Source organism: Parus major, chromosome 3 (assembly GCF_001522545.3).
Source record: "Parus major isolate Abel chromosome 3, Parus_major1.1, whole genome shotgun sequence".
Classification (NCBI taxonomy): Eukaryota; Metazoa; Chordata; class Aves; order Passeriformes; family Paridae; genus Parus; species Parus major.
The window spans coordinates 82399426-82426255 of record NC_031770.1 but is presented as its reverse complement, the minus strand read 5'-3'; the positions used below and the strand labels follow the sequence as shown (position 1 = coordinate 82426255).

General features: G+C 40.8%; 1 protein-coding gene and 1 long non-coding RNA gene across 4 annotated transcripts in view; one reads left to right on the top strand and one right to left on the bottom strand.

Annotated features, from left to right (window-relative positions):
• Positions 1-17637, bottom strand: part of COL12A1 (collagen type XII alpha 1 chain) — a 100262-nt gene extending 82625 nt beyond the window's left edge. For 2 of the 3 annotated variants that reach the window (XM_015622891.3, XM_015622892.3), the window contains exons 1-10: positions 17410-17637; positions 14760-14867; positions 6423-6539; positions 5609-5752; positions 4652-4708; positions 3728-3991; positions 3451-3615; positions 2826-2999; positions 1715-2005; positions 889-1491 (exon numbers count right to left, since the gene is read on the bottom strand). In XM_015622891.3, coding sequence (XP_015478377.1) covers positions 889-1491; positions 1715-2005; positions 2826-2999; positions 3451-3615; positions 3728-3991; positions 4652-4708; positions 5609-5752; positions 6423-6539; positions 14760-14832 — 1888 coding nt within the window. In that variant the 5' untranslated portion in view covers positions 14833-14867; positions 17410-17637. The remainder of the gene's footprint in view (positions 1-888; positions 1492-1714; positions 2006-2825; positions 3000-3450; positions 3616-3727; positions 3992-4651; positions 4709-5608; positions 5753-6422; positions 6540-14759; positions 14868-17409) is intronic. The other variant, XM_019006140.2, reaches the window with a different exon arrangement.
• Positions 17638-19010: 1373 nt separating this feature from the next.
• On the top strand, positions 19011-25332 carry LOC109022545. The gene is made up of 3 exons (XR_002001485.2): positions 19011-19831; positions 21471-21583; positions 22747-25332. It is a non-coding gene; the product is annotated as an uncharacterized LOC109022545 (long non-coding RNA).
• Positions 25333-26830: the final 1498 nt, after the last annotated feature.

The window sequence follows — 26830 nt, the reverse complement described above, 5'->3', positions numbered from 1 at the left end:
ACATCCCAGGCTTGTTTTGCTTGGCCTAGTCAGCCTAGCAGTGGGGATCTTAAAACTTAAAATCAAGCCCTCTAAAACAAAGACTGCTTTGCTGGTTTGTTCCTCATACCCATCCTGAAACAAAAGGCTTATTTTTAAAGAGATTGCAGCTTTCAACACTGGAGACTCTTCAATGTTAATCTCCTACTGAGCGTAGGTAGGGACACTGTGGGGGCAGCTAATCATAAGTAAATTTATCTGACCAAAAGTTGGCCATTTAGAAAATTTTTGAATGTTAAACATTATCCATGCTGGCCTAATTTGGATGTATGTTAAGACTTTCATGTGCTACTTCATTTCAGTCTTTACAGTTAGATTGCAATCACTATCACCTAGCATCAGCTGTCTCGAGTTGTCTTGTATAAGCCCATTTCAGAGGGCCATTAATTTTACCCAAAAAATTAATGGAATTGTATTCTAGAGCTGTTAGCATTAATTTGTTGCCTTTGAAAATCTAAAAGACAAGCTTAGACTGGCCACCTGGTTTGGTAGAGCTAAAAAAAAGAATGCTCTGGTAACTGTTTTACCCAAGACATTGAGTGCAAAAGCAGAGCGTATCCACTAAGGTCATTCCAATAGACACACATTTTATTAGCATTTTAGATACCTGGCAGGGGTGGGGGAAAAATTTCTCCAATATTTTTTCATTTCCATTTATCCATTAATTTCACCTGTTGCTTTTAATATGTTTGAAAATGAGAGGCAAACCCCCAGTTATTAAAATTATCATTTGTATATGGACAATTTCATCAATATAAATTCTTTAGGTAACTATAAGCACAAAACATTGGTTCAGATCCTTTTTTCACTGCATTTTCTACATTCTTCTAAGTAATAGTAGTTACTTACATTTTCTCCTTATGGCAGCCAGTTCCTGCTCAATTCGTAGGCACACAGACTGTGTAAGTTCAAATGATATTCTTTGAAAAGCATCAAAATCTTCCACGGTGTAAACATGGGTGTCCGCAGGAGGTGATGCTATTGCTTCCAACTCCGTACGCACTGCATCCTTCACGCCAACCGCAAATATTTCTACATCTGCATCTCGCAGCTTAATTGCAGGTTCTTTAAAAGCATCTGATGATTTTCCATCAGTGATAAGAATCATGACTCTTGGCACATTTGGTCTTGATCCTTTGCTGGTAACAAATACTTTCTCCCTCACATATGTCATTGCTTTGCCTGTGTTGGTAGATCCACCTCTGTAGGGGAAGGTGTTAATAGCCTGAATTATGTCTTCCACTCTGTTGTATCTGTTCAAAGAAAACTCCATATGGGGATCTCTGCTGTACTGGACAAGACTTATCTGTACTTTTCGAGGTGATATCTCAAAGCTTTTAACTAACACTTCCAAAAAGGCTCTTACTTTTACAAAATTGGCGATACCAATGCTATAGGAACCATCCACTAAAAATACAACATCAGCTTTTACATCCACACCACGTGAGCATTCTGCAAAGAAGAAGAATAAACACTGTAAACAGATTTTCAATAGCCATATAACATTACAATCATATCTGAAGTTCATGTATCACACACAACTGCTTATAAACAAAGTAAACTATGCTAAGCAAAGCTGCTTCTCAAAAATAATAAAGGTATGATATCAAAAAAAGCATCAGAGGTTTCATCAATGAAAACCTACAATTTGAAAATAAGGTGGCTCCAAACTCACCCACTTGAACTTTTACTTGTTGTGTTTTTTCCATTATGGTTATTGGCTCACTGGGGGTCAGTCCTTTCATTGCATAAACATTAATTTGATATTCTGTGTCTGGAGAGAGATCTTTAACATTCAGAGCAGTAGTCTGAGGACCCACGCTCAGTACATGCTGTTTTCCCCCAGCTATCATTGGAATGAACTGCAGACGATAGCCAGTTATTTGGCTTGTGGATGGATCCCAAGTGATTCTAACAGACTTTGAGGAGATCTGAGTGGCCACGAGATTTGAAGGAGGCTCCACCACTGAAAGAAATCAAAAGCAAATCCAAAATATTAGTTACAAATATAAACACATTTTCTTAACAGTTTCTATTTCTGGAATAAGTTTAGTTATCTTTGCTTGATCTTTACTAAAAATAATTTTGGGGTATTTTTTAGCATAAAAAGATAGAAATTAATTACAGGAAAGTCCAGATGAGACATTAATGTGAGGGCAAAAATATGAACAATGCATTTGTGGTCCCCCAAGTATAGCAAAGCTTCCAGGAGAAGGGCTGCCCAGCTCTAAAACTGCTTCAACCCAAAGTGAAAGCTACACTCACAGGAGAACAGTAGAAAGAACAAATGCAGACTTGAGCAGAGTACTACAACAGCAGAGTCATCTCTACTGCCATTTCTGTCAAAGAATAACTACTTACTTAAAACCTTACAGGGCAAGAAAGCTGCAGTGATACAGCTTCATGTGTTTATTTTCTCAGTTTTCTCCAGTTTTCATGCTTTTGTTCTTAAGCTATTACATATTCTGACCCTTCCCCAAGCAGTTTTTTTTTCCCTTTAACACATTTTTCCACAGAAGTGATGCCTGCGTCCAAACTGACTCTGATAACTGCACACCACTGTGCTGCCTTTGAAACTATGGAATAATGGAGATACTCCAAATCTGCTACATCACATGTTCTGTTATCCTGCATTTAAAGACAGAAAACTGTGACCAGTTTTCCACACTTGCTAAGTGAAGCAATGGATAAAACTCTAGAAATAAAGGAAAGGAAGTAGGGATAGCCTCTTCAATAGACATTGGAATAAATTGAAACTATAAATACTTTTTTATCAGGTATCTCACCTTCTTCCCCACTAACCAGTTCACCTAGTTGTTCATCGACACCAGAGCACACTTGCAAGATAATTTCATTCTGTATATCCACAATTCCATCAAAATTAGCCACATTGAACACATGCTTCAGTGACGGCTGAGATGCAATTAGCTTGAGTTCCTTCGCATCTGCTGCTTTGATACCTAGAAGTTGCAATAGACAGGACTGTGACAAGTTGCCATAAAATACAGACAGCTGTGAATGTATTCATGAAATATCAAAACATCCTCGGATGAAGCCGAGTTTCAATTAGTTCTGCCTTCTGTCAGGATCAATAATCAAACTACAAAGTAATGATTAATGAAATGAGGTGGCAGACTCTGTTTTCAACCAGGGAAAATGTGTAAGTGAAGAATGAGGCCAAGGTTGGAACTATGATAGTCAGTCATATTAATCTCCATGTAGGAGCTACATAATTACCACCAAATTAATACAGCTGGTGTGTTCCGCTCCAGAGGGCACAAATGACCCATTTCAAGGCATACACTTGAAAAGAGGAGCATAATGAAATTCTTTGATGACACAGTCTGTAAAACTTACAAATTAACTTTTTATGCATGTTAATCTCTCAATCATTAGAAAAACTCAACATACCCAAGGAAAAAACTTCTACTCCTATGTTGCGAAGCTCTCTTGCAGGAATCTCTACATCATCTTGAGCTTTTCCATCAGTAATGACAATTGCTACTTTGGGAAAGCCTTTTCTTGCTCCAGCAGACTCGGTGAAAGTGTTTTGAACAAGGTAATCAATAGCCTCACCTAAAACAAACATCACAAGTTGTTCTTATTAGACTTGTATGAACTAGGATTTAAAGCAAATTTGAACTGTGAAATGAAATGCAGAATAAACATGTATGTGGGAAATCTGTACCTGTCATTGTGTTGCCACCTTTGTAAGGTATCCTTTTAATTGCATCAATAAGATCACTTCTTCTGAAATACTGATTTAAATTGAACTCTGTTCTTGTATCTGAACTGTACTGAACAACTCCAACTCTCGTCTTTTCTTCCCCAATGTCAAAAGCTGATACAAGGGCAACCATGAAGTCCAGAATATATCCAAAGTTATTTCTTCCTACACTCCATGAACCGTCTACCAGGAAAACTAAATCTGTCATTGCACTTATGGAGCATCCTGGAACATAACAGGACAAAAAAAAAGAACTCTATTAGCAAATGAGTAATTGTATTCTTACAAATCAGTGGGAAATGTCTAATGGAAACGCAATGGGTAAAAGCCAAAGCAAACAGATATTTAAATATTGATCTTATCTGGGATATCTTGCTTGGGGAAACATTACTCACATAAGTCAGTTTTCTAACAGACATTATCAAAAGTGAACTGCTTCTAGAGACCTCTCACACTAATCCACAATAACATATTGTTATGCCACAACAGATGAAAACACCCATACAAAACTTTTTTAAAAGTTTTATAAAAATTTTATTTTGTTACCACTTGTGTCTTGAATCTTTATTTCCCCATTGTAGCTGCATAGGTTCCTCTGCAAAGCCTTTTATCAACAGCACAATGCCTTTCGTTAATAGTACCAAGACACTCATGGATTTGCGCAGGTTAGTTACATGAAATCTCTAGCTTCAGCACCAACTTTGCACCTTAATCTTTCAATGCATATAAATTCCTTCTATCCTAGTCCCTTCACAAGTTTTCTTAACTCTGCACAACTTTACAGGTTAACTTCTTTGGTAGGTAACACAGAAGTACAATTTCACTTTGTGAGCTAGACCTCAGATATGATGAATGTCAGATAAGTTGAAAAGCAAAGCACCTTACTTTGTAATTGAGCCTCAACCTTCTTTTCCTCTGGTATCCCTGGGCCGCCTGTCTGAACTACACAAAGCACAACATGGACAGAATGAATGGGGGAAATAGGGTTAAATTTTAAAACATCAATGAAAAGCACACAAGGAATATGAGAAACACATCTGACAAGCCCAAGAACATGAAAACATAAATGCAGGTTCTGAATATACCACCTGTACTTACAGCTTTGACAACATAGTATTCAGGGTGACACAAAAATACAGAAAATGTAAATATCTAAGAATTCTCTTTATTTTTACATCTTGTACAGTCATTTCCTGAAAATTAACTGCAACATTCCTGGAATACTAGTATTACCCCTCTCTAAAACCTAAGGGAATTGATAATTAGTAATTTTCCCATGGTTCTTCGTGAAGCCTTTGACACAAAGATACAAAAAGACATGATACAAAATGTGCCATAGAAAAGAGTCTGCTGTGCATTTTTATTTAATTAAATTTATTTTATTATTTTTAAATTATCAATATAAATTATTAAAGTTTAAATTCCATATCTAAGTATGCATTTAGATATCCTGTGTCAGATTTTATGATTATTTGATGAATATAGTTTGCTTTCTCACACAGGATGCCAGTCCAATTCATTTGTTACTGAGGTCAATGATTGTCTACGCCTTGAATGCAGCAGATGCAATTTATAGGAAGTAGGTATAGCTCAAAATATGTAGTGGCCTCCTGCCAATAATTCTATAGAGGCTGGCAGACACTATATCCATGTTAGTATCTTTTGATCTCTTGCAAATTTTCTCTGCTTCTACTATGACTAATGGAAAAAGGGTGTTCAGACAGTTCCACCAAAGAGTTTAGGTATGTGGCAGTTTTGTTGAAGAACTGGATGAAAACCAAGTTTTGTGAATGACTGCTCAGTTATCTTAATTGGCTTTCTAATTGTACTGCAGCTACTTACTTGTCAGCTGTCCAAATACAGGAAGACTCTCCTCTCTGTCGTCATATGAAGCTATTGATACAACATACTCTACATCAGGTATAAGATCTGATATGACAGTTTGGGTAGTGCTAGGTGAAAGAGTAAATTCTTTAGTAGGTCCATCTGCAATAAATATATAAAACACTCAATGCAGCCTTAAAATCCAATAATATTGATAAGCTGATAGTAAAACAGAATGCAACAGGCAATAATCTATCTCAAACCCCAGTGATAATTTTAGAATGATACACTTTCTGTTTTCATGAAGTATAAATATTGAAACATGAAACTTTAGGCAAATGTGTTTTTTTTTAATAATGAATAAAATTGCTAAAGTGTTTAATAAACTCCAGGAAATTTGAAACTTGAAATGTGCATACAAAATGTACTATCATCTAAAAAATCATGTCCTGTTATGATTCAATATAACTGGTTGTTTCTCAAAGTGAAATAGAACAGCTGTCTTACAGAGCATAATACAATTCTTGAACTTTAAAGTGAAAGCATAGAGGAGGAGCATAGAGTGATGATTTGACCTTATTTTTGCTCCTTGCAAAGCAAAGGCATCCAAAAATTGTTACTTGCAGTCCCAAAATGGTAAACACTATGGCAAGAGTATCTCTGACTTGGAAGAATCACTATCTTTCCTGTATGCCCTTTATTGCTACCCAGGCTTGATCACAAACTTCTAAAATATTTTAACAGCTACTCTCACATCTAAGTTAGATACAGGCAAAAATAAACTCAACATTTCAAAACATATAATCACATAAAAAATGTTGACAGAACTCACCACTTGTTGGAACCACAGTTACTCTGTAACCCACTATTGCATCTGGTGGTCTTTTCCATGACATTTGAACATTATGTTCATCTATAATTGTAAAATTCAAGTCTGATGGTGGATTAACTGCAAAAGATTTATATCAGGTAGGTGTTTAAAAGCTTGAACAAGTTTTGGCAAATGAATTAATAAAAAAAAAAATGTTGAGCAAAGCTTACTAAAATTGTCTTTGCATAAATTTGTTTCCAACAAATATAAAGATATATTGTTGGAAAAAGAGTAAAATAAAAGCTGATGAAATATGACAAAACATCAAAGAGTATATGCATTACAGAGGACAGCACAGAACATATGTTTCTTGAGTTGCCAAGACATTCAAGAATGGCCAGCAAAATCAAGCACAATAGAAAACACATTTGGATACATGTACAATGAGTTCACAGATAATCACCACATATGCAAACATTTCACATAACAATTAAAGGAAATTTTTTTACATGCTGGGTGCAATCCGTACAAGCATGCCAAATCACAACCTGCTTACAATATCATAAGATCATTTAGGATGTGGAGAACACAGGACTCTTCTTAATTAGACATCAAAGAATTGATCAGTTTTTTTTTAATATAGTCTCTGCATATGATATTTCTTATAAATTTGACTGAATCTATAAACTTGGCAGAGAAAAGAAACAATTTAAAGAATACAGGAAAAGACTGGGTATTTAATGTTCAATAAAACAATTTCTGTTAAGGTCTAGATATGAATATCTATGCAAAATGTATATCAGCAATAATGATACAGTGATGTATCATTATATTATAAAATATGGAGAACTCCACCCCTTTGTTCCTAGAAGCTACTAATGTGACATACTTTGCATATAGCAACAAAGGATTCAGGAACTAAGGGAATAATAAATGGCATTAGCAATGGTTGCAAATTGCCAAAATATTCAAGCTGATGTGAAGTTCTCAAAAATAAAATTCTACCTGTTTACACCAGATTTCTGTACAATTTCAAAGGTGTAAACTATTCTTTTCATGTTCCCTTTGCAGCAGGTGTACCCATACTAATAGTGGCATTTTACCATAAAATGCCAGTATGGTTCCAAACAACAAAATGGTTAATTATGAAAAGACAACATCAAAATATATATAAGGACATTTATTTTACAGAATTTATAGAAAACGGCAAAGAGAGCACCAGTGAACTGAACAAATGACTGCAAATAAAACTTGTAGGAGCTGATGACAGAAGTAACTGAACAGTACAGAAAGAAATAGTTTACATACGCTAATTTGCAGCATCATGCATATGTAAATGAAATGTTGATTATTGTTTTTTTAGCTTCCCACAATGGACAAAGCTTCCATGTACAAGGTTCATTACACAAAGACGTTTCATAAATATTTTATAATGATATTCTCTTTGTAAAATTGTCATGCTTATTCATGCAGTATTTTACTGACTCACTGTCAGTGCATGGTAGGTGTATTATATATTATTGTTTAAATAGGTCTACAAAGTAAGATTAGATCCAGCCATACTTTCCTTAACTACTAGTGAGAGAGTTTTGCAGGCATTTTTAAAAGACAGATCTTCTGTTTCTTAGAAGATCTCCATCATATGTCAGATTTCATATCAGATTTGAATATCATTTTAAAAGCAGATAAAGTAGTAAATGCTAGAATGTTTAATTATGAAAAGACATTGTCCAATTACAAAAAGAAAAACTGAGCTAAAAAATATGGCATTTTTTTCCTTTTAATTTTCTGTAATTTCCAACGATAGGATAATATGGCTTTATAATACTGATACAATAGATAACACTAGTACTGAAGTAAATGTTATTTTTCCTGTTGTCCATACACAGGCAGTGAGATTAGACCATTAACCTGCATGCACAGTTTATTCATCATTCAGTTTATGAGTATCACAATGCTAGAGATGACAGGGTAGTTACTTAGTATCAAAATCATGCAACACATGTTAATAGTAAAATACATTTAGATGATAAGAATATCATTATAAAATATTATTTCAGTAGCAATGGCTCAGGACAAATTTAATGCAAAGGCAGAGACAACTGACCTGAGCATGCTTTTAAAAAAATTCAGTACATGGAAAAAGTAGCACCACCAACCTTGCAAGTAAATTGGCATGTTGCAGCAGAGACTTTAGGCTTTAGCTGCTGAAGGACAGCAGCAGCCCAACTTGTTGATATCCAAATGACCGGATTCCAGATAAACTGAAAAAGCTGACTGTGAGGAAAAGTCTTTAGCATTTTAAAGGACTTTGTTCAATTTTATGAAAATTCAGATGTGGCTCTTGGAAGGTAACAAGAATAGTACATTGACACATGAGTGATATATCCATTCATCCAGGTGATCATAGAACAATGGCATTGTAGGGGAACTTGAAAGTCCCCTCGTCCATCCCATGGTCAAGACAAGATTAGCCACCCTGTGTCATTCCTGACACATTTTCTCAGATCATTCTTAAAGACCTCCACTATGGTCAAGACTGAGAGCTTCCCACAGAAATTACTCCAGAACCTCATTGCCTTTATCATCATAGTTATTTCTGAGACCTAATCCCCATCTTCATTGCTGTACTTTAAATCCATTCATTTTCATTCATTCTCAGCCTGTGGCTGGCTTATCAAACTCAAGCACTGAATACTTCTCCCACAGAAATCCAAAAAGGAATCTTGCTTGAGTGAAAAAAAAAAAGCCGTTTGGATCCAATGTCATCAAAACGTCTTCCAGATGGCCTGTTTGATACTCAGACAGAATCTCCAAAACATCCATGGACCTTCACAGGGGTCAGATTTCACCCAAGTGAAACCAGCTGTGTGGTAAAGACCAAACCATGGTCATATGACTGAGAGTAGTAAGCTGATCTGAAGTACAGAAAAATGTTTAGATGATAAAAACCTTATTGTGATAATAAAATAGGGCAACTGTTACTCCATCTCATTAAAATTCTTCTTCCAGAAGGGAATTCACCAGTGGAAAAATAATACATCTGCAATACTGAATCAAACCAGAGTTCTAGTGAAAAAATGCCCCTTGTTGTAGGACACATGCCCTTTTTTAGGGACAAACCTTAAAACCTGACAAAATATTATGTGTGAGTGCAGCTTAACTCCAGCAAGCAGTCTTGATGTCAGGCTACTTGCAGCAGTGAAGTCGCACCTATTCTTAGTGTAGTGACACTGCTGATCCTGTGTCCATCAAAATCCATGCCAACCTCTCACTGACTTGTCAAGGTACAGGATCATGATCATAAAAGGTCATGGTTTTGTAGTATTGCCTCCATACAGTGATCCAACTGTTGATGCACAGAAATGCATAGCTCCCCTATGGGTTTCCAGATGAGTAAAAGCATATCCTGCTGCATAACAATCATTATTTCCACAGCATTAATTTTGACCACTCTTAGAACTGCGTTATGTTACTTTCCTTAACTGGATCTTCTATATTATGCACCACAAAAGAAAAAAAAAAAAAAAAAAAAAAAAAATCAGACATAATATACTTAAAACAGTGCCAGTTCTTGTGTTATATACACATGCAATAAGGGTATAATTTCTGAAAAGAAAAAAAAATGAAAAGAGGAAAGCATCTTTCTCATGCTATGCAGGTCTTATATGTCTTATATTAGCTTGTATTACTTCACAGGTAATATAAAATTTTACATCTTTTTGCAGATAATGCAATGCAACTGCTAGAGGATTCCAATGAATACCTTAACAAGACAGAAATAAAATATAACTGGAATATCTAGCAATTTATATCTAGAACCAGATTTAAATGTGATATAATTTGGAAGTACCTTCCATCCACAATCCCTATGTGAAACATATTTTGTGATTCCATCGATGGAAAGGACACCCTGTAATCAGCATGTAAAGTAACATGTTAGCACATGTTAAAATTACATAGAATCTACAGAAGCTGAAGAGTAAGCTCAGCCTTACCATCCCAGCAATAAGGCCTGCTGAGGCTGGAAGGTGCCAAAACTCTTCATTTACTGTTTTTTTCAAAAATGGCATGAATTTGGCACAGCTAACTAGATCATTACCCCAGTTAAGTTCCTCTGAAGTCTGCATTGTCAATGTAACAGGGAGAAGGAATTACCTACAGCCTAGAAATAAAGAGCAGCTTCTCAAAAGAGCAGCTTCTTAGACTTGTTAAATATTCATTGCCAATCACAACACAGAAACGTTGCCATCTGTATCTTTGCATTTTTTTTAATTTTATATATGTATATGAATTTTTTCAAATTAGAAAATGCATAAATTTAATTTGAAAAAAGATTAATTTAAATCTAAATATACCTATACAAATAAAGACATACTTATCTCAACATAACACATATATATACACACACATTGTATGTATGAATATTTACCAAATTTGACATGTTTATGCATATATATGGATATGCATGTGTATATACACTTGCACATGCATGTATGTTTTGCTTTTAATTAGATGTAGGAAAAACAGGTATGTATAGTCACCCTCATGTATATAAAAATTTAAATTTCACATGTCAATCTACATGGCTCTCTATTTAGGAACTTTTGAAATCAAAAGCTTCTTTCTCAAAAGATATTGATATGCGATCAAAAGATATTAAAATAATGGTCCAACCAACCCGTTTCAAAACTTCAAAAGTTTCACCTATCCCAGATCACCTCTAAGTCATTCAGTCAATGAAAAGTAATGTATTCAACACAGCTTTATTACAAGCCAAAAATTCTAATCATCTGCAACTGCTGTGCTGCAATTATTTGTCACTTACTATACTGGGTGTCCTGGTAACAGATTTTTCACCAGACAAACCTTTTTATGCACAACACAAATGTTCCCTCCTTGGATCAGTGATGCCCTCCTTCCTTATCTCCAGCCTAGAAAACAGACTTTTCTAGGTCTGAACCAATTCCTGAAAAACTGAAAAGTCAGCACCTACAGAAGCTCAGTTAGGTTACACAAAACCAATGATTTCCTCATTTCTTTCCTGTGCCTTTGAAAATCCCTCTGTATTAAAAAACATTACATGCTACAGAAGCCATGACAAGATCACAGCAGTAACTTGAGGTTATAATTAATAGATTCTTCACATGCCAATATACTTAACTATAATTAAAATAAGAGTCCTTGGCTCTTTGTGATCACAGACGAAAAAAATACTGTAGCAGAAAGGCATTCTGACATGTGGACAGATATGGAATGCACTGGAGTGTTTCTGTGCTGGACTAAAAAGCACAAAACAACTTAAAGTATAAAATATAGAATCACACGCAAGGAGTTCAAGCTGGGAGAGAGATAGCAGGAGGATTGCAAAATAAAACAAGAATTTCACTGTAAAAGAAAAGAGCAAAAATGCTGAGCATGAAAACAGATTTGCTTCCTTGACCACCATAAACAAACTTCCCCAGTGAAATGGCATGAATGCACTTAGACTATATATGGGTTTTACACCCTCTACTCCTACAGTGACTGCCCAACTAGAAACTCCTGTTCTGCTGTACCTCTGTAGAAAAGCTCTAATACCATTACTGCAGATCACTGCCCTGCCAAGAGCACACAAAGGACTTCAGAGCTGCTGTGATGCTGATGAACAGTCAGTTGCATACTTGAAAATTCAGAAATCTATGGACAGCAGCATCAGATAAACACTAGATCTGCTTTCAGGGAAGACTGAAAAGTGAAAGCTGAAGGAGGGCAGAAAATTAAACTTTTTCTTTCCTCTGCTCTCACCCCACCTTCCCACCTCATATCAAGAATCTTCATCACATTAAATGGCCCTTATTCCCTTATTCTTCTCTCACTTTTTCATCCCATCAAGTGTCTACCCACACCTTCAATTCAAATGCATGTCCTGTGAATTGTACATGAAGAATCAAAAAGAACCACAAAAAAAGCCACAGGACTGACTGACTGGTGGGGGAGGATAGCTTTGCCACAAAGTGATCTGAAATTTGGAAAAATAAGAACAAGGGACAAACATTCACAGGAGAAAGTTAGTTCAGCAGACAGGATTTAAGTTGCAATGACACCAGAATAAAGTAAATAAATAAGTAAATAATTTGCTAAATTAAATAAGGTGCAATTTACAAAATTATGCAAACTTGCAGCACAAAATTATAACAGTGCAGAAGAATGACCAGTACAGTGCAAACAAAAACCCCACTGCATAAATCTCTACAAAAGCTCTTCCCACCACAGCAAGTCCTAAAGTTTTGAACAAGTCCTACTAGTTTTGAACTTTTATTTTCAGCACCACTATTTCTTGCCCCATTTTCAGCACCAAAAGTTTTCATCCCACATTTCCCTGCTCTTCAAAACTCTGGAGCTAGGAGAATCTTCTCATAGAAATATGATCACTCTAAATTAGGTACTTTATTTATCAAACATTTCTGAAAGCAAAGTAATATAAGTTCTGTCCAAGAGCCCTCTACAACTCTCAAGATCAAGCTTTATCCACTCTTTTGCTTGGCAATAGTGCATCCTCCAACATCTAATCAAGGTCATCCAGCTATGTGTCAAGATTTGCTGTTATAACTATGCTGTTCCAAATACATTTTTCTAGCTTTCTTTAACAGTACTGAAGGTATGACTGGTTTAGTCTACACTACAGCTAAATAAAACACCTTTACTTACATTTTGAAATAACATACTCCATGCGTGTAATTCAGAGAGCAGAACAGTAATATTACTCCAGCTCCAAGTGAGCACCCTTCTAAGATGAGGAAGACTGCACAAACACATCCACTCCCTCCATCAAAACTGTGCACTTTCTCTGCTTTCTCTGGCATGGCAGTCCTGTGTTTCAAATGCAACTCTGAAATGACTTCAAATGACCTTTTCCAGCTCCTTTGCCCAAAGGAACGCAGCACAAGAAGAAGGCAGTGGACTGATTATCTCCTTGGGTGACCACATGTTGCACTACTGGCAAAAATGCCATCTTTTTCCAGAAAGAAAGAGTACTTTACAAGTCCCAAACAAACACTACTTGGGGGGAAAACACTGCAGAGGCATCTCTGACACCCCATGATTTTAGAAGAGATCAGCCAAGGTGACCAGGTCCAGACAAGGGAGCTTGTGGCAGGCCATGATCAAGGAATTTGTTTCAGTTCAAGACAAAAAGAGAAGGAAGGCAAAAAAAAATGAATTATCAGTTGCTGGCTTCTGGTTTTTTCCAGTAAATCCAGGGGAGTTCACACCTATGATGGAGTCAGGTCCCAGAGGTCAGATCAAGTCATTTCAGTGCAGGACATTCAGCCTTTTTTTCCCCCTGGAAGCCACTGCTGACAGAAATGCCATGACTATGGCCAAAAAAGCCAAGCAGCTCACACTGAGGGCACAGGACACAGTTGATGTTAACCCACTGGGGAGTAAATGCTGGACCAGGGCCATTTTGAGCCACCCTGTGGCAAGTATGGCAGTGAAGATGGATCTCCCCACGGCTTCAGCTGGAGGCAGGATGCTGCCAGGGCTGACAGGGGCCTCAGCCTCCAGAGAGACAGTGCCAAGGGCTGAGGAGGAGAAGGAAAAGGAAAGCCTTTTTGGAGGTGACAGTATCACATGCGTGCCAGAGCCTTGGAGCCCCGGCTGCCACAGCAAGGCCTGGCCCAGCCTTCCCATCAGCGGTGCCCATGAGGTGTGTCACGGCGCTGGCAGCATCTCCCCAGGCGCGTTCCCCGGGTCAGACCCACCACAGAAGTTGAGGTGTCCCTGAGGGAGGGTCCGGCCCCCCGAGGCTCAGCCGGGGGTCGCCCCGCCGAGCAGGGGAGGCCGATGCACCGGCAGGCCGGTGGGGCGGAGGCGCGGCACCCGGCTGGACAAAACACACAGGCGCAGAGAGCCAGACTCTGTTGGAGCATTTTATTTCCAAGTTGCAGGTTGTTGAGTAGTAGGTTTTCCGTTTGCTCTCTCAATACTACTAAAGACCAGCCCTTCTTGGTCCATCCTGGGGGCAGAGCCATGGGCCCAGCCATGCCGGGCTGCCCACCAGTGGCAATGGGCTCCTCGGGGCGCTGTGCCCGGGTGGCCGCACCAGCTGGCCTCGTCCTGCCTGTGGGGCGGTGTGGACAGCACACCAGAGGGACACACCAGAGGGAGCTACGGTCCGGCTCGCTAGCCGGGAGAAACACAACACAGAAGGAGCTGAGCAAGGAAGGAGAGGTGTTTCTCTGAAGGAGAGAAAGAAAGAAGGTGAAGTATTCACACTCATAAACAGAGAGGGAGAGAGGCAGTAGCTCAAGGCTGATTGGAAGATTTGCTGGTCAGCAGGGCACCGGGGCAAGAGGGCAGGGAGGAGAAGGTTACCTTCAGCCTCGATGGAGGAGAGGAGGGCGGCTGCACACAGAGCAGCGACTGCCGAGCACAGCGCTGTCTTCATTTCTGCCCTTTGAGATCACAACAACATGAATGAATCTGCAATGATGGGGAAGGGAGTAAGGGGGAGAAACGAGAAGGAAATGATACATGTGGATTAAAGGATTGCGTGGGTGTATTCATAAAACATAAAAAAGACAAACCGTGGATTTCACTTTTTTCCCTTATCCCCAGCCCCCACCCACGGGACCAGGTTGGAACCTCTAGACTTGAAAGCTGTCCAAGATGACGAACGATCTGTATGGTTAACTGGAGAGTCTCGTCTCGCAATAATATGCCTATTGTTGCTGAACCATTTCCAATCACAGTAAGCACATGAAGCTTTTACCTAGTTAGGGTTAATTTGATCAGGGAAGCGCAGTGAAGATCTGTGCCTCTGCACAGGCAGAAGCCAGAAGGGAGCTCCATGACTTCATCCCTGAATGTGATGATAGCTAATTCAGAGGTCATTCCTGCCTTGGATCAACTAAATGTCTCTTTCAGCTGGGGATTTTAATCGGCTCCTTTTTCATAGCTGTTGAACCACTTAGTTAGCTTTGTTTTACTGGTCTCAAGGCAGTTTGGAAACTGTAATAAAACTTTTTTGAGGGGTTCTGCCTACAAATGTGCTATTCTTCATTTCTTGAAAGTCTGAAATAGGTTATACAGAAGTGTGTGTAACACACATCTGAAATTTGACACGTCTGTCTAGCCATGATGTTTCAACATCTGATAATTCATTTACATGTCCTGAGAGAAAATATATTTAAAATACACTATATAAAGCTGACAGGCATAGGAGTCTCACAACCACTGCAGGTTTTCTAGCAAAATATGTGGGATTAGACCAAGTTAGTGGTTCTTAATTGCAAACAGCCATACCTTCATAACTATATGCTCTAGGTCATGTAAAATTACTGCCAATTACTCCAGTAAAACTTCCAAATTATTTCCTTGTCTAAGTAAAGTCTAATATGAATCTACACATGCATCTAAGTGTTTCTATAGTTTCAGATGTTTCTATCTCAAGAAATAGGGGAATGGCAATTTGAATGAATAAAGTCATAAATGCATTATATATCATAATTAGGCTGCAGGAAAGGATTCCAAAAGCAATTAGGCAACAGATTTTATCAGGAAGGTGCCAAGAGCAAAACAAAAGAAAAATACATAAATCATTAGTCCGCAGAAAAAAAAATGAAAGGGAAAGCAATATTCTTCTACCATCTTAAGAACTACCCAGCAAGGCACATTTGGTGGGAAGACACTGTGGAGATCCAGGGATCTCCCAGTTACTGACACTGAGCTTAACAGGCTTCATTTGAGCAGCTGTATATAGTTGCCTCAGCCAAACGCCTTTACTGTACATGAAAATACCAAAAGCTCAACAAAAATCTAAGCAAAGGCTTCAGCCTAATGGCAGTTCCAGCAGCTAAACCAGAGAGTAATACTGACATTAACACAACAAAGACCAAGGTTAGTCTTGAAATGTTCCGAAAGCTCCAAAATTGTATCACTGTCCTGCGTGGGAAACGGCTGCCCCTGGGCAGATCTACCGCATGTAGCAGTGAGTTTAACGGTTGCCTAAATTCAACGCAAAGGGACGCTTTGTCCTGATAACCTTGTGCGAGCTTTGACTGCCATCTTTTGATCATTTTGAAAAGCAACAGAAATTAACCATCTCACAAAGGCATCTAGGAACTCTCCACTGTTGCAGGTCTACCATTCCTAACACACGTTTTTTGATTGATGAAATACACCACCTCAGCCAAAGCATTCATTTGCTAACCTAGAAATACCGTTTCCTTCTCGCGAATTTAGGCGTGAAAGAAGCCCTGGAGGTGGCAGAGGACACCTCCTGTCTCAGCAGGGACACAACAGACTTCGTGTAAGGACTAAAGGTTTTCTCATTGATCTTTAGAGACCACTCAGAAAAAGTCAGACACAAGCTTTCACAGTGCCAGTCCTATCTCTCGCTAATTCAACCTACAGAAGCTTAGCCAAAGCATTTCTAAACCATACAGTGCACGGCATTTACCACTTTCAAGAAGGAAAAAACTAAAGTTAACGGAAAAAGAAAAAAACAGCAGGAAAAGCCCGCTACCCATCAAAGATATAAAAAACTGGAAGCAGGAGAAAGCATCACCGGCAGCTGCACACACAAGGGAGGGAAGCGAGAGCTCCTGCCAAAGCCGCAGCGGTAGCGTGCCTGCAGGCGCGCTGGGTGCTGACAGCGGGCTCCTCCTGGAGCCTCCAGCAGCCGGGAGCCTCTGTCTCCGGGACACCACCGCCCCTGCCCGCATTTCTGCCCAGCCATTTCTGTCCGCCGGCAGCGCTCGGGCCCGGGATCCCGCCGGGTGCCTTTCCCCGGGCTGACAGCCAGCGGCCCCGGGGCGCTCTGCCCCGCACCTCTCCGCCCGCCCGGCCGCACGCCTGCAGCCGGCTCTGACATGCCCGACGCTCGCACACACGCTCCCTCCTAATCCCGTGTCAGCTTCCAGCCCGGCGCTGCTGGCCCTGCCTAAGGTGCGCGGTGCGTGCGGACAGAGCGGGACACGGAGGGCGGGCAGGGGACCCCGCTCCTGCGCGGGCACACACAGACCTGCCGGGGTGGCCGCAGGGTGCCGGGGTCGGTGACGGGACAGCTCCTCCGGCGATGACTCCGGCGGTGCCCGCAGCGACGGAAGCCGCAGCCGTCGGACCTGGATAAAGGGAGGAGGATAAAGGATGAAGCTCCGGGGGCACCTTGTGGAGGGAGCAGCAAGTAGCAGCAGCGGCGAAGGAGGAGCAGCGGCAGCGGCAACTGCGGCAACAGAGGAGGCGTCTCGATTACTGTAGCTCCCGATGCGAGGGGTCTGTCTGGGAAGACTTGCCTTCTCCAAGTGGGAAGAGCCTCTTCTCAATCTGCTACTTAATAGAGGGCTGTTCCCAACTCTCAATTTACCCTCGTAAGCGGTTACGAAACTTCAGGGAAGGTGGACTGCTGCCACCGGGTGATATATGCGCTGCTGTGCTCCAGCAAGGAAGGGGATCCACTTCTGGAAACTGGCGCATACCTCCGCGCATTCCTGCGGCATGAGACGGGAGCCGCGGCGGCAGCGCGCCCAGAGGCAGGGGCCCGGCCCGCCGCCCCCTCCCTCTCTCCTCTAGGCTTCCCAAACGGGGAGGACACGGGAGGGCAGTGGAAAAATTGAGTCTTCGGGCAGGCTTCGAGGGACGGCGGCGCGGAGGGTGTCCCCGGGCGGGGGGGGAGGGTGTTCCAGGCAGCCCCCGTCGCCCCCGCGGAGGGCCCGAGGCTGGGCTGATCCCTGGCACCGTCTTGCAGAGCAGCGCGGCCACTGCCGGTGGCGCGGCCGGGAGCCGTGAGGGCAAAGGCGATATAATCATTGTGACACGGTTCAGGTGTGTCTGACCTCAACGTTATGCAGCCATACGTTAAACATACATTAAACACACACACACACCCCCGACAGCCCTCCGCTACATGGGTGTTTTACTTGGAGCACGAAGCGCCGCGGGCGCCGGGAACAGCCCTGCAGCGGGATGGGTACGGCTCCCCGGGCCGAGGAACGGGGCGCACAGCAGCACCGACCCTCCCTCGGACCCCGCGGAAAATCCGCGCCCGTAACCCATGTCTGAAAGTCCGTGCCTTCCAAAGGAACTTCACCTTCCAAAATCTGATAATCCGCTGCGGGAGAGGCTCCGCTAGGATCTCCCATTACTCGCTCTCGGGAACCTGCCCGGGTCACCCGACGTGTCCCGGCCTCTGCAGCGCTCCGTGCCAGAGGGTGACACGGCGGAACACCCGGTCCCTTCTCTGCCGACGGCCCAGACAGAGCACCCCAGGGGGCCCGGAGCCAGCAGCGGGACTGCTCCCACACCCGTGGGGAACGGCATCCCCGGTAACACTGGCGGGCGAGACTCCTCCGAGACCCCTGGGCTAAAATGATGTCACTGTCCCCTCGGAGCGACTGCGCAAAGTCAGGACGCGGAACAGAGATGGGCGAGGAGCAGGGGCAAACAGGGAGGGGGGGGGGGAAACTGCGGGTGTCTCGCAGCCGCAGCCCCGCTCGTCCCGGCGCCCCAGCGCCGCCGCCCCGCCACACCGGGGCCATCCGTGGTGCCCGAGCGCCCCCCGGTGGCGGCACCGGGCAGGAGCAGCGACCGACAGCCCCAGCGTCCGTCTGTCCGCCTGCCGAGGCTGCCGCTGGGCCCCGGGACCACCGCTCTGAGGACGAGACGGAAAACAGGGCCGGGAAGGGTGGACGGTGGGAGAGATGGGGCCATGCCTCAGCTCAGAGCTAGGGACCTCCGCTCGGAGCGGCCGGGGAGGTTCCGGGACCACACTGGGTCCCTTTCGGCTCCGTGCACGACGTGACCGGCAGAGTCATCGGGGGGGTTCCAGCCGGCGTGGAAGTGACCGATAGAGGAGATTTATATTTTATCAGAGGACTGCTCCTGGGCACTTTTCCGCAGGACTGGGAGATCAAGGACCTGTCGGCAGGAGGACTTGTGTCTCCTGAGCTTCATTTCTGCACATCATCTGACCTGTCATCTACACAAGAACCCAAATGCTGAAAAGAAAGTGATAACCAGAAGACATGCGCTGACATTTCCAAACACTTTGGAAGTGAGTCAGCTTCTCTTTGGGACACGGCACAGTTTCAGCTGTCTGGTATTGATAGAATGCGCTTTCTAAAAGCAACATCTCCTCCGCTGATAAAACTCTTGACCTATTAAACACCCTTGCCCAGCTGTTGAGTTGGATTTTCTCTTTTGGCATCATTTTGGCATGGAGAACTGGATTTCTTCTTATCCAGATCTGATATGGAAAAACAATATTTCTAAGACATAATATATTTTAAAATGTTAGTTCCCTGAATGAACACACCAAGAACACAAATATAAATGTGGTGTGGAAAATAGTTTCAGAAGAATGGACATCAGGAATTGCAATGAAATATCCTCCCACAGGAAGTGAATTAATGCAAATAAGGTATTTTTATCACTTGTGCACTGCAATGGTAGGTTTTTACAATATACTGTGGATGTTTTTCATCATAGGATAACCAAGGTTTTATGTTAAAAGCAATTAATTATGTTAAAAGCAATTAATGCCAAAAATGAGGCTGGAATAAAATATGCATTATTCTGTGTAGAAGTTAAACATTCAGAAATACTGTTTTTAAAGGTTTAAATACTTTGGTGTAAAGCTACAAGTGTATTTACATTAGTAAATACATTTGTGTATTTACATTAGGAGACTTTGAAAGCGAGGGGTCTCTCAGGTCTGCAAGAATCTCATACTCACAGACTTAGATGCTGCTGAGGGGACTATCTCCCCTTCCTCTCAGCTGACCAGCTTTGCTTAATTTCTTCATGTGAAGTAAGATTCAGAGCTGGCAAGAGCAAATGATTAGTCAGCTCCAAGGGCAGCAGGATTTTGTTCTTATCCTTAACTCATATTCTAACTCTTCTAACCATGATTCTTCTAAGATCATTTATGTGCAAAAAATTGCATTTGGAGTGTGAGCTTTCATATATCACAGTAATTAAACGGGTTGTTTTTAATTAGCACTGTTGCTATGTACATTCATAGTCTGAATGTACATAGTATGTGATGCAGAAGGCATTTCTGAAATGCATAAACTTAACAACACTCTCCTGCCTGCTTGTTTCTTAGACAAATGTTAAACACATTAAGACCATTGTACTCCAACTTCACAATTTTCTCTGCTATCTAATCTGAACACACTGAAATATATTTAAATTTAAAAATCAACATTTAAATTAATATTTATACTTTTAAAAATATTGTCCATTTCTGGTGTAGGTGTGTTACAGTAATATTGTAGGTAACCAGGAATTTCTTAGAAATTTTGAAATGGCTTTGGATCTAAAGTAATTCAGGCAACTTTGTCTTTCTGACACCTCTTTTATTTTTGTTACCTCAAACTGCATTGACAGGGCAGAATAAAACAGGATATTCTGCATTTCAGCACTGTAAATCTTGAATATCATTTCCATGTGGCTATCACACTAGATTTGGCCTCTGTTGTCATGACAGCTAGATGCATCTGCTTTACATATGAATATGGTAAATGTGTTATTCATATGTATATATGCATTTGAGTACATGTTTTGCACAGAGGAAGAATAAAATAAAAAAAGGGTAAGCTCTTTGAACATCAAACAATATATAGATTAAATATTGAGTGTTGTTATACAAACAAAATTGTGGTGGTGCCAGTGACTTGCAGTCAGTACAGCACATCTGCCCAGGAAGTACTTTGCTGGTCAGTCTATCACTGCATCTATCACTACAGTACATCTAAATTAAGCACTGTCTTAGTACAGTCATTTAAGAGGCCCATTCATTCCTAACTGTACAATGGACAGCCTTTCCAGTTTACTTTTTATTCCCTATTACATCAGTTATAAAACTAATATTACACTATATCCACACTCATAAAATGCAGGACAAAACACATTAACATTAAACTGCTTCCACCAGGCTCTGCCTTCTATGAGAGATTTCTAGTCAACGACAGGACAAAATCTCAGTCTGATGTTTGTTTATTTGGATAAGTTCATTTCAGAGATGGTATTCAGAGAGCAGAATTAGTCTGACCTCTCATAATGAGGACTGGCTTCTTATATTAGCAGTGTTCAGAGAGGACTGGTGCTATCTAAAATCTGCTCATTCAGTGGAACAACTACAGAAGCAGCATCTCTGGAAAGTGTGACAGCCATGAAATAATTATCTGCCTTATCAGGTATGTTTTCCTTGGCAACTATTTATTTCTCTAATTCGTGTAATTGGTTTTTCCCATCATAAAATTTTCTGTAAGTTAATTATTGTGGCTCCAGATAAATAGAACTGGAAAAGTAAATAAATCTTTCAAAAGAAGATTTATAAATAGAAAGAAGCTGGTATTTAGTGGAGTTTGGGAGCCTGAGAAAGTCCAGTTAATTTTTAGGCAGTATTTCTTAAGGAAACATAGAGCTTTAATACTGAAATTGGAAACAATAGATGCAACAATCTTATAGTCCCATACACATACACAAACACTCTTTACTGTTACAGTAGTAACATTTCTAAATAAAGTTGCTTTCTTTCAAAGAAACTGGTTCATTATTTCGTGACAGAGTCCTGATCTATTCAGGAAGCATCCCTCTATGAAACCAGTACAAATCTTGATTGATTAAAGAGGACAAGAAAATAAACTAACTGAGGACAGTGACTGTACATTTTTCAGGTATCACTGTATGTTTTAACATAATTGTTCCTGTCATGGCAATGGACTAGTCACAAAAAATTGTGAATGCAAATCTAAGCATTCCTCTCCACATAGCTGAGGGTTTCATTGTGAAAGAATGATGATTCACTGAGGAAACCCATAATCTTGAAAAATTAAAATATTTTTAGAAATCACTAGCCACTAGCTGCTACTTGCAGAACATCATAGTACAGAGCTCACTGAGTACCTAATTGGATTCAACATCTGCAGAAGGATTAATAGCCATGTGTTTTCCTATATTTGGTAGCACTTCAACTGTTGCAAAGTAATTTCTTTCTATGAAGAAGCTCTTGATACTAATCAGCAACAAATTCTGAAATGGCACAGTGCCAAGCTCTGAATTGGAACATTTTGCTAATTCTTCTTAGTATTTCTATATATTAAAAAATCAGTACCTATTGGGACAGCAGGGTAAGTGTAGGTGGTAGGTAGTTTTACAGAGAAAATAAGCTTGTGTCTGAATGGGAAAAGCATTCAAAGCTGTTGAAAGCTCAGGTTGTATTAGCTAATGAGTGACCTGATCCTTTTGTTGCAGACTGTTGCAGACAGTGGAATAATTAATGGTGGGGGGGAAATTTTAGGACTCAAGTACCTTGTCATTCAGCCAACTGCTGATGCTGGCCTTCTGTTCCCCACAGAAACAAAAGACATTGAGGATGTGGTGATTCCTCTCACTGAAGAGCAGGCTGGAGGAAAGCTGTCAAGAGGGAATAATCAGCTGCTGCTGCACTCAATCCCAATACACATCTTTCCAAGAAGGTTTAGAGGATGTGAAGATCAGCCCCAAATCCTCAGTTCAGCAGGACAAACATTCAAAACTTTAAGCATTGTGACAAGTGAATCTGATGCAAATGCACAGAACCATAGTAAATGAGGCTGGAAAAGATCCCTAGAGGCCATTTAGTTCATGGCCTGTTATTTTCAAGTGCCCCAGGACTTCAAAGAGAAATTCTCCATACCATACTTAGTGGTAACAGCATACTTTGGGGAGCTGTTTTGTAGCAGCTGACAATAGATAATAACTTGTTTTAGATGAGTTAGGCAAGCTGTCCAGAATATGACTATGAGCACAGCTGTCAGAAATAAGAAAATACAACTACACCAGAGAAGCCTGTATCTTTGAATCAGAGAATCATAAAATGGTATGGGTTGAAAGGGACCTTAAGGATCATCCAGTTCCAGCCGTCTTGATTCCACAAAAATACCCTTGTATTATTGTGAAAAATTGCTTGCTTAACTGGCATGTCTGCACACTCAAACAGCAAAGAAACCAGACTGGGAGAATCATTTTTGTATGTTACTGTCGGAGGTACAGATCCCACCAGTCTTGCTAAAACCCCTTTTGCTGTTACAGTATGTCCACATATGATAGTCACGTCATTTTTTTGACCATTTCTAAACTTCATGGGAGATGGACTCCATGATCACCACTATCCCTGCTCCCCACTCCCCCAGCTTCTCAGTCTCCGTGCCTTCATATTCAAACTCACAGACTGTGGCATTCATCACAGCTTTTTCCTCTGCAAAAAAAACTTGGGCTAGGGCACAGCTAGGGAATGCACCAGGTCCAAGGAGCTGGATAGCCTAAATTATATATACTTTCCTGGGACCTATAATCTGTGGTTCTCATCTTCATGTTACTTACCACAGATATTGATGGATACTTGGAAACTTTGAGGGTTTGTGGAAAAAGAAGTCAGGCAAGAGTTTAGCTCACAGGCATTAAAAGCACAGCCTAGGTATCACCTGTCACAACACTTATGGACTCCACATGAATCCACTTTGAAAAAGAAACTTGCTTCTTTTGCAAAAATTATAATTGGCAAGTGACTAAGGAGGAAAATACATGGACTAAACAATGCAGATCTAAATCAGTATTTCTTAATACAGCCTTGTGGCTGCTGCTTCCCAATATGTTGAATATGGACAGTTCCAAATACCAGAAGACAAAATTAATTTGGATTATAAATAGATGTTACCCTGTGCTTCAGTATCAGAAGCACTCTGTTGTGTAAACAGAAAACTATTGGCTTTTGTTTCTGCTTTTAAAGGTTACTTGATAGCTTCCATGTACTCTCTGCTGAAAGCCTTTTTCACCTGTTGGAGCTGGGTCTCTCTCTTGGGTATCAACACCTCTACAGCCTGCTGAGAGGCTTCACTTGAAGCTGTTAAAATATCTCTTCTCATACGCCCTTTCCTCCGATCTCTTGGATGCTCTCCAGCTGGCCTCACTACTCTGTTAGCTTTTAGTCAGCTCAGTTTAGTGAACATGTCTTGAGTTTGTCATTGTCTTGATTTCTGCGTGTATTTTTTATCCAGGGAAATGTGTTTGCTACTAGCTCCAATGTGTCTTATTTGTTTAACAAAAGCAAAAAATAAATAAACTAATTAATGTATCTGCTTAGGATTTTTAAACAAATAGGCTTTTGGAAAATCTGACCTGTTGTTCCTTTACCCTCTGCCCAGTGCCCTTTGAAATGTATTTAGAGGATTTCCTGTTTAAGGCAAATCACACATGGGGCTTTACTACATCATGATCTTCTTCCCCAGTTAAGAACAGCTGCTGCAAGATGAGGTCCCTTTATGCTAGGAGTAGCTGTTGGGACCTTATTTTCTAATAAAAACTCCAAAGTCTGTTTTTCTAACCTCCAGAGTGGTTGAGAAGGCAGACAGGGGACACGTACTCCTTGACACATGCCTCACCATTGCAGCTTTGCTCTTTAGGTACATTGGATGTGCCCACTGCTCTGCCCTGCATGGTCACCTCAGGTGGCATTTGGCTCTGGGTTATGGTACACTGGGTGCCTGCACATGAGCCCAGCATCTAAACTTCTGCAGTGGCTGAAGACCTGAGTTACTGAACTCAGCAGTGCCTGAGCAGTTTGGCCACCCACCATCCATGGGGTTTGGATCAGTTGCTATCACTGGGCTCTAGAGCCATTTGAGTGTACCGCAGCATCAGAGATCTCTTGTAGAAATGCCAGCTACAGACAAGGATCCACATATGCTGACACATCTCAAACTCTTCTGGACCACCCAGGAGGCAGAGGCAACCCCCTGGTGCTGTTCTGGGTGTTACAGGCCGCCTGATAGTTCCTCTTTGCTGAAATGCAAGTGTATGAGTCTCCTGCAGGTCCTCTGTTTTATTTTCTAGCCCCAAGAAAATGCCTCAAGTATAACCTGAGATGGTGTTGGGCACCCCAGCTGAAGCACTGGATCAAGCACTTTTTATCTCCGGTACTTTAGCCAGTGAAGCCTTCTGCTGAATAATCAATAAATTAAATAAAAGATCAATAATTGGGCCTGGAGTTGATCAAAAGATGTGATTTTCAGGTCCTACTCATCTGTTTTTCTGCTTTTGGATCTCAGACCCAAACAGAGAGGTACAGATTGAGACAGAGATTCCTGCCTAATGCTGTAAAATACATCATATACAGACCAGCTATAGTGTTGAGGTCTGTCCTGCACCACACCCATTCTGTGACTTTCTTTCAGAAACTGCATTTGCATCCCACAATTAATTAAGATGGGGAAATCAAAAGTTGTGGTTCCCTTCTTTTCCCAAAAATCTACTCATACATAGCAGCACTATTTCTAGGAATAATAACACCTTTTCTTGTTGTAAGTCATTTTCCTATTTTATTATTTTAATGGAAGATAATTTCTTGGTATTGCTTTTCTGAAAAATCAGGCTATTTATGTAAATATCAGAGTATGGATTTAGCAGTCTTAAGTTTAAGCACTTCTTTCTGAAAATCTCAGCCAAAGGGAGATGGGCTAACATCCTGTGCACTGCACTCCAGCTCTGTGGCAGTGATCCCAGTGCAATGCTCCACACAGAGCACTTATTAGCACACCACACTATATTTAGCAAAATGTGCCTGCTGCTCCTAAGAGAGGACTGAATAAACCTTGATAACACAGTTGGCCTGACTCCTGTGGGACTTGTAACTGCCCACTGAGCAATAGAGATCATTATAATGCTTTAATTATATAATTCCCTTTTGCATAGTGCAATGATAGATAAGACTGAGTGTGTGTCAGCCTTTCCATTATAAACTTCAGGACCCAGAGCATTAGTCATCCAGAGTAAGTGTTCATGTTGAGATGAAACAATGTAGAACAATCTTTATATTACATAAACATATATAACTCAATTATTATTAAGAACACGTTAGTAACTTAGAGGTCCTGATGGAATCACAAGCTTTTCTTTGGAACCCTGTAGGAATAGAAGCTGCTCACAGTTACTCGGAGCAAACTGTCTTAATACCTGCAATGAAGTCTAACAGCGCTGAATCTCCCTCAATCTCTTTTATTCCCAAAAGCATCTCCAAATATCTATGAATCATGTTACAGATGAGGATGACACCGTAAGATTTGCATAGAAAGTCATAGAAGAATCAATCTGTCAAAAGGAACATTTTGGACAGATCATGTACTTCAGATCCTGCACAGCCAAGATTTCTTGGCTAAAAGGGAAAATCTTCCATGGAAAAATAAGGCAGCCATCTAAAAGTATTTAATTTGTTTCCTGCTGTTTCAAATATTGTTAAAACTGGACTATGTCTCTTTGGGCCTGAGAAGTCCTCTACAAAATGCTTAACTCAATTAGTACATTTTGAGTACCTCCATTGAACATCTTACTGCTCCTTTCAAGGAAAACATTCTTCTGCTGCTCCTGGTTAAATCACAGGGAACTGTATCTCTGGTTGAGCTTCA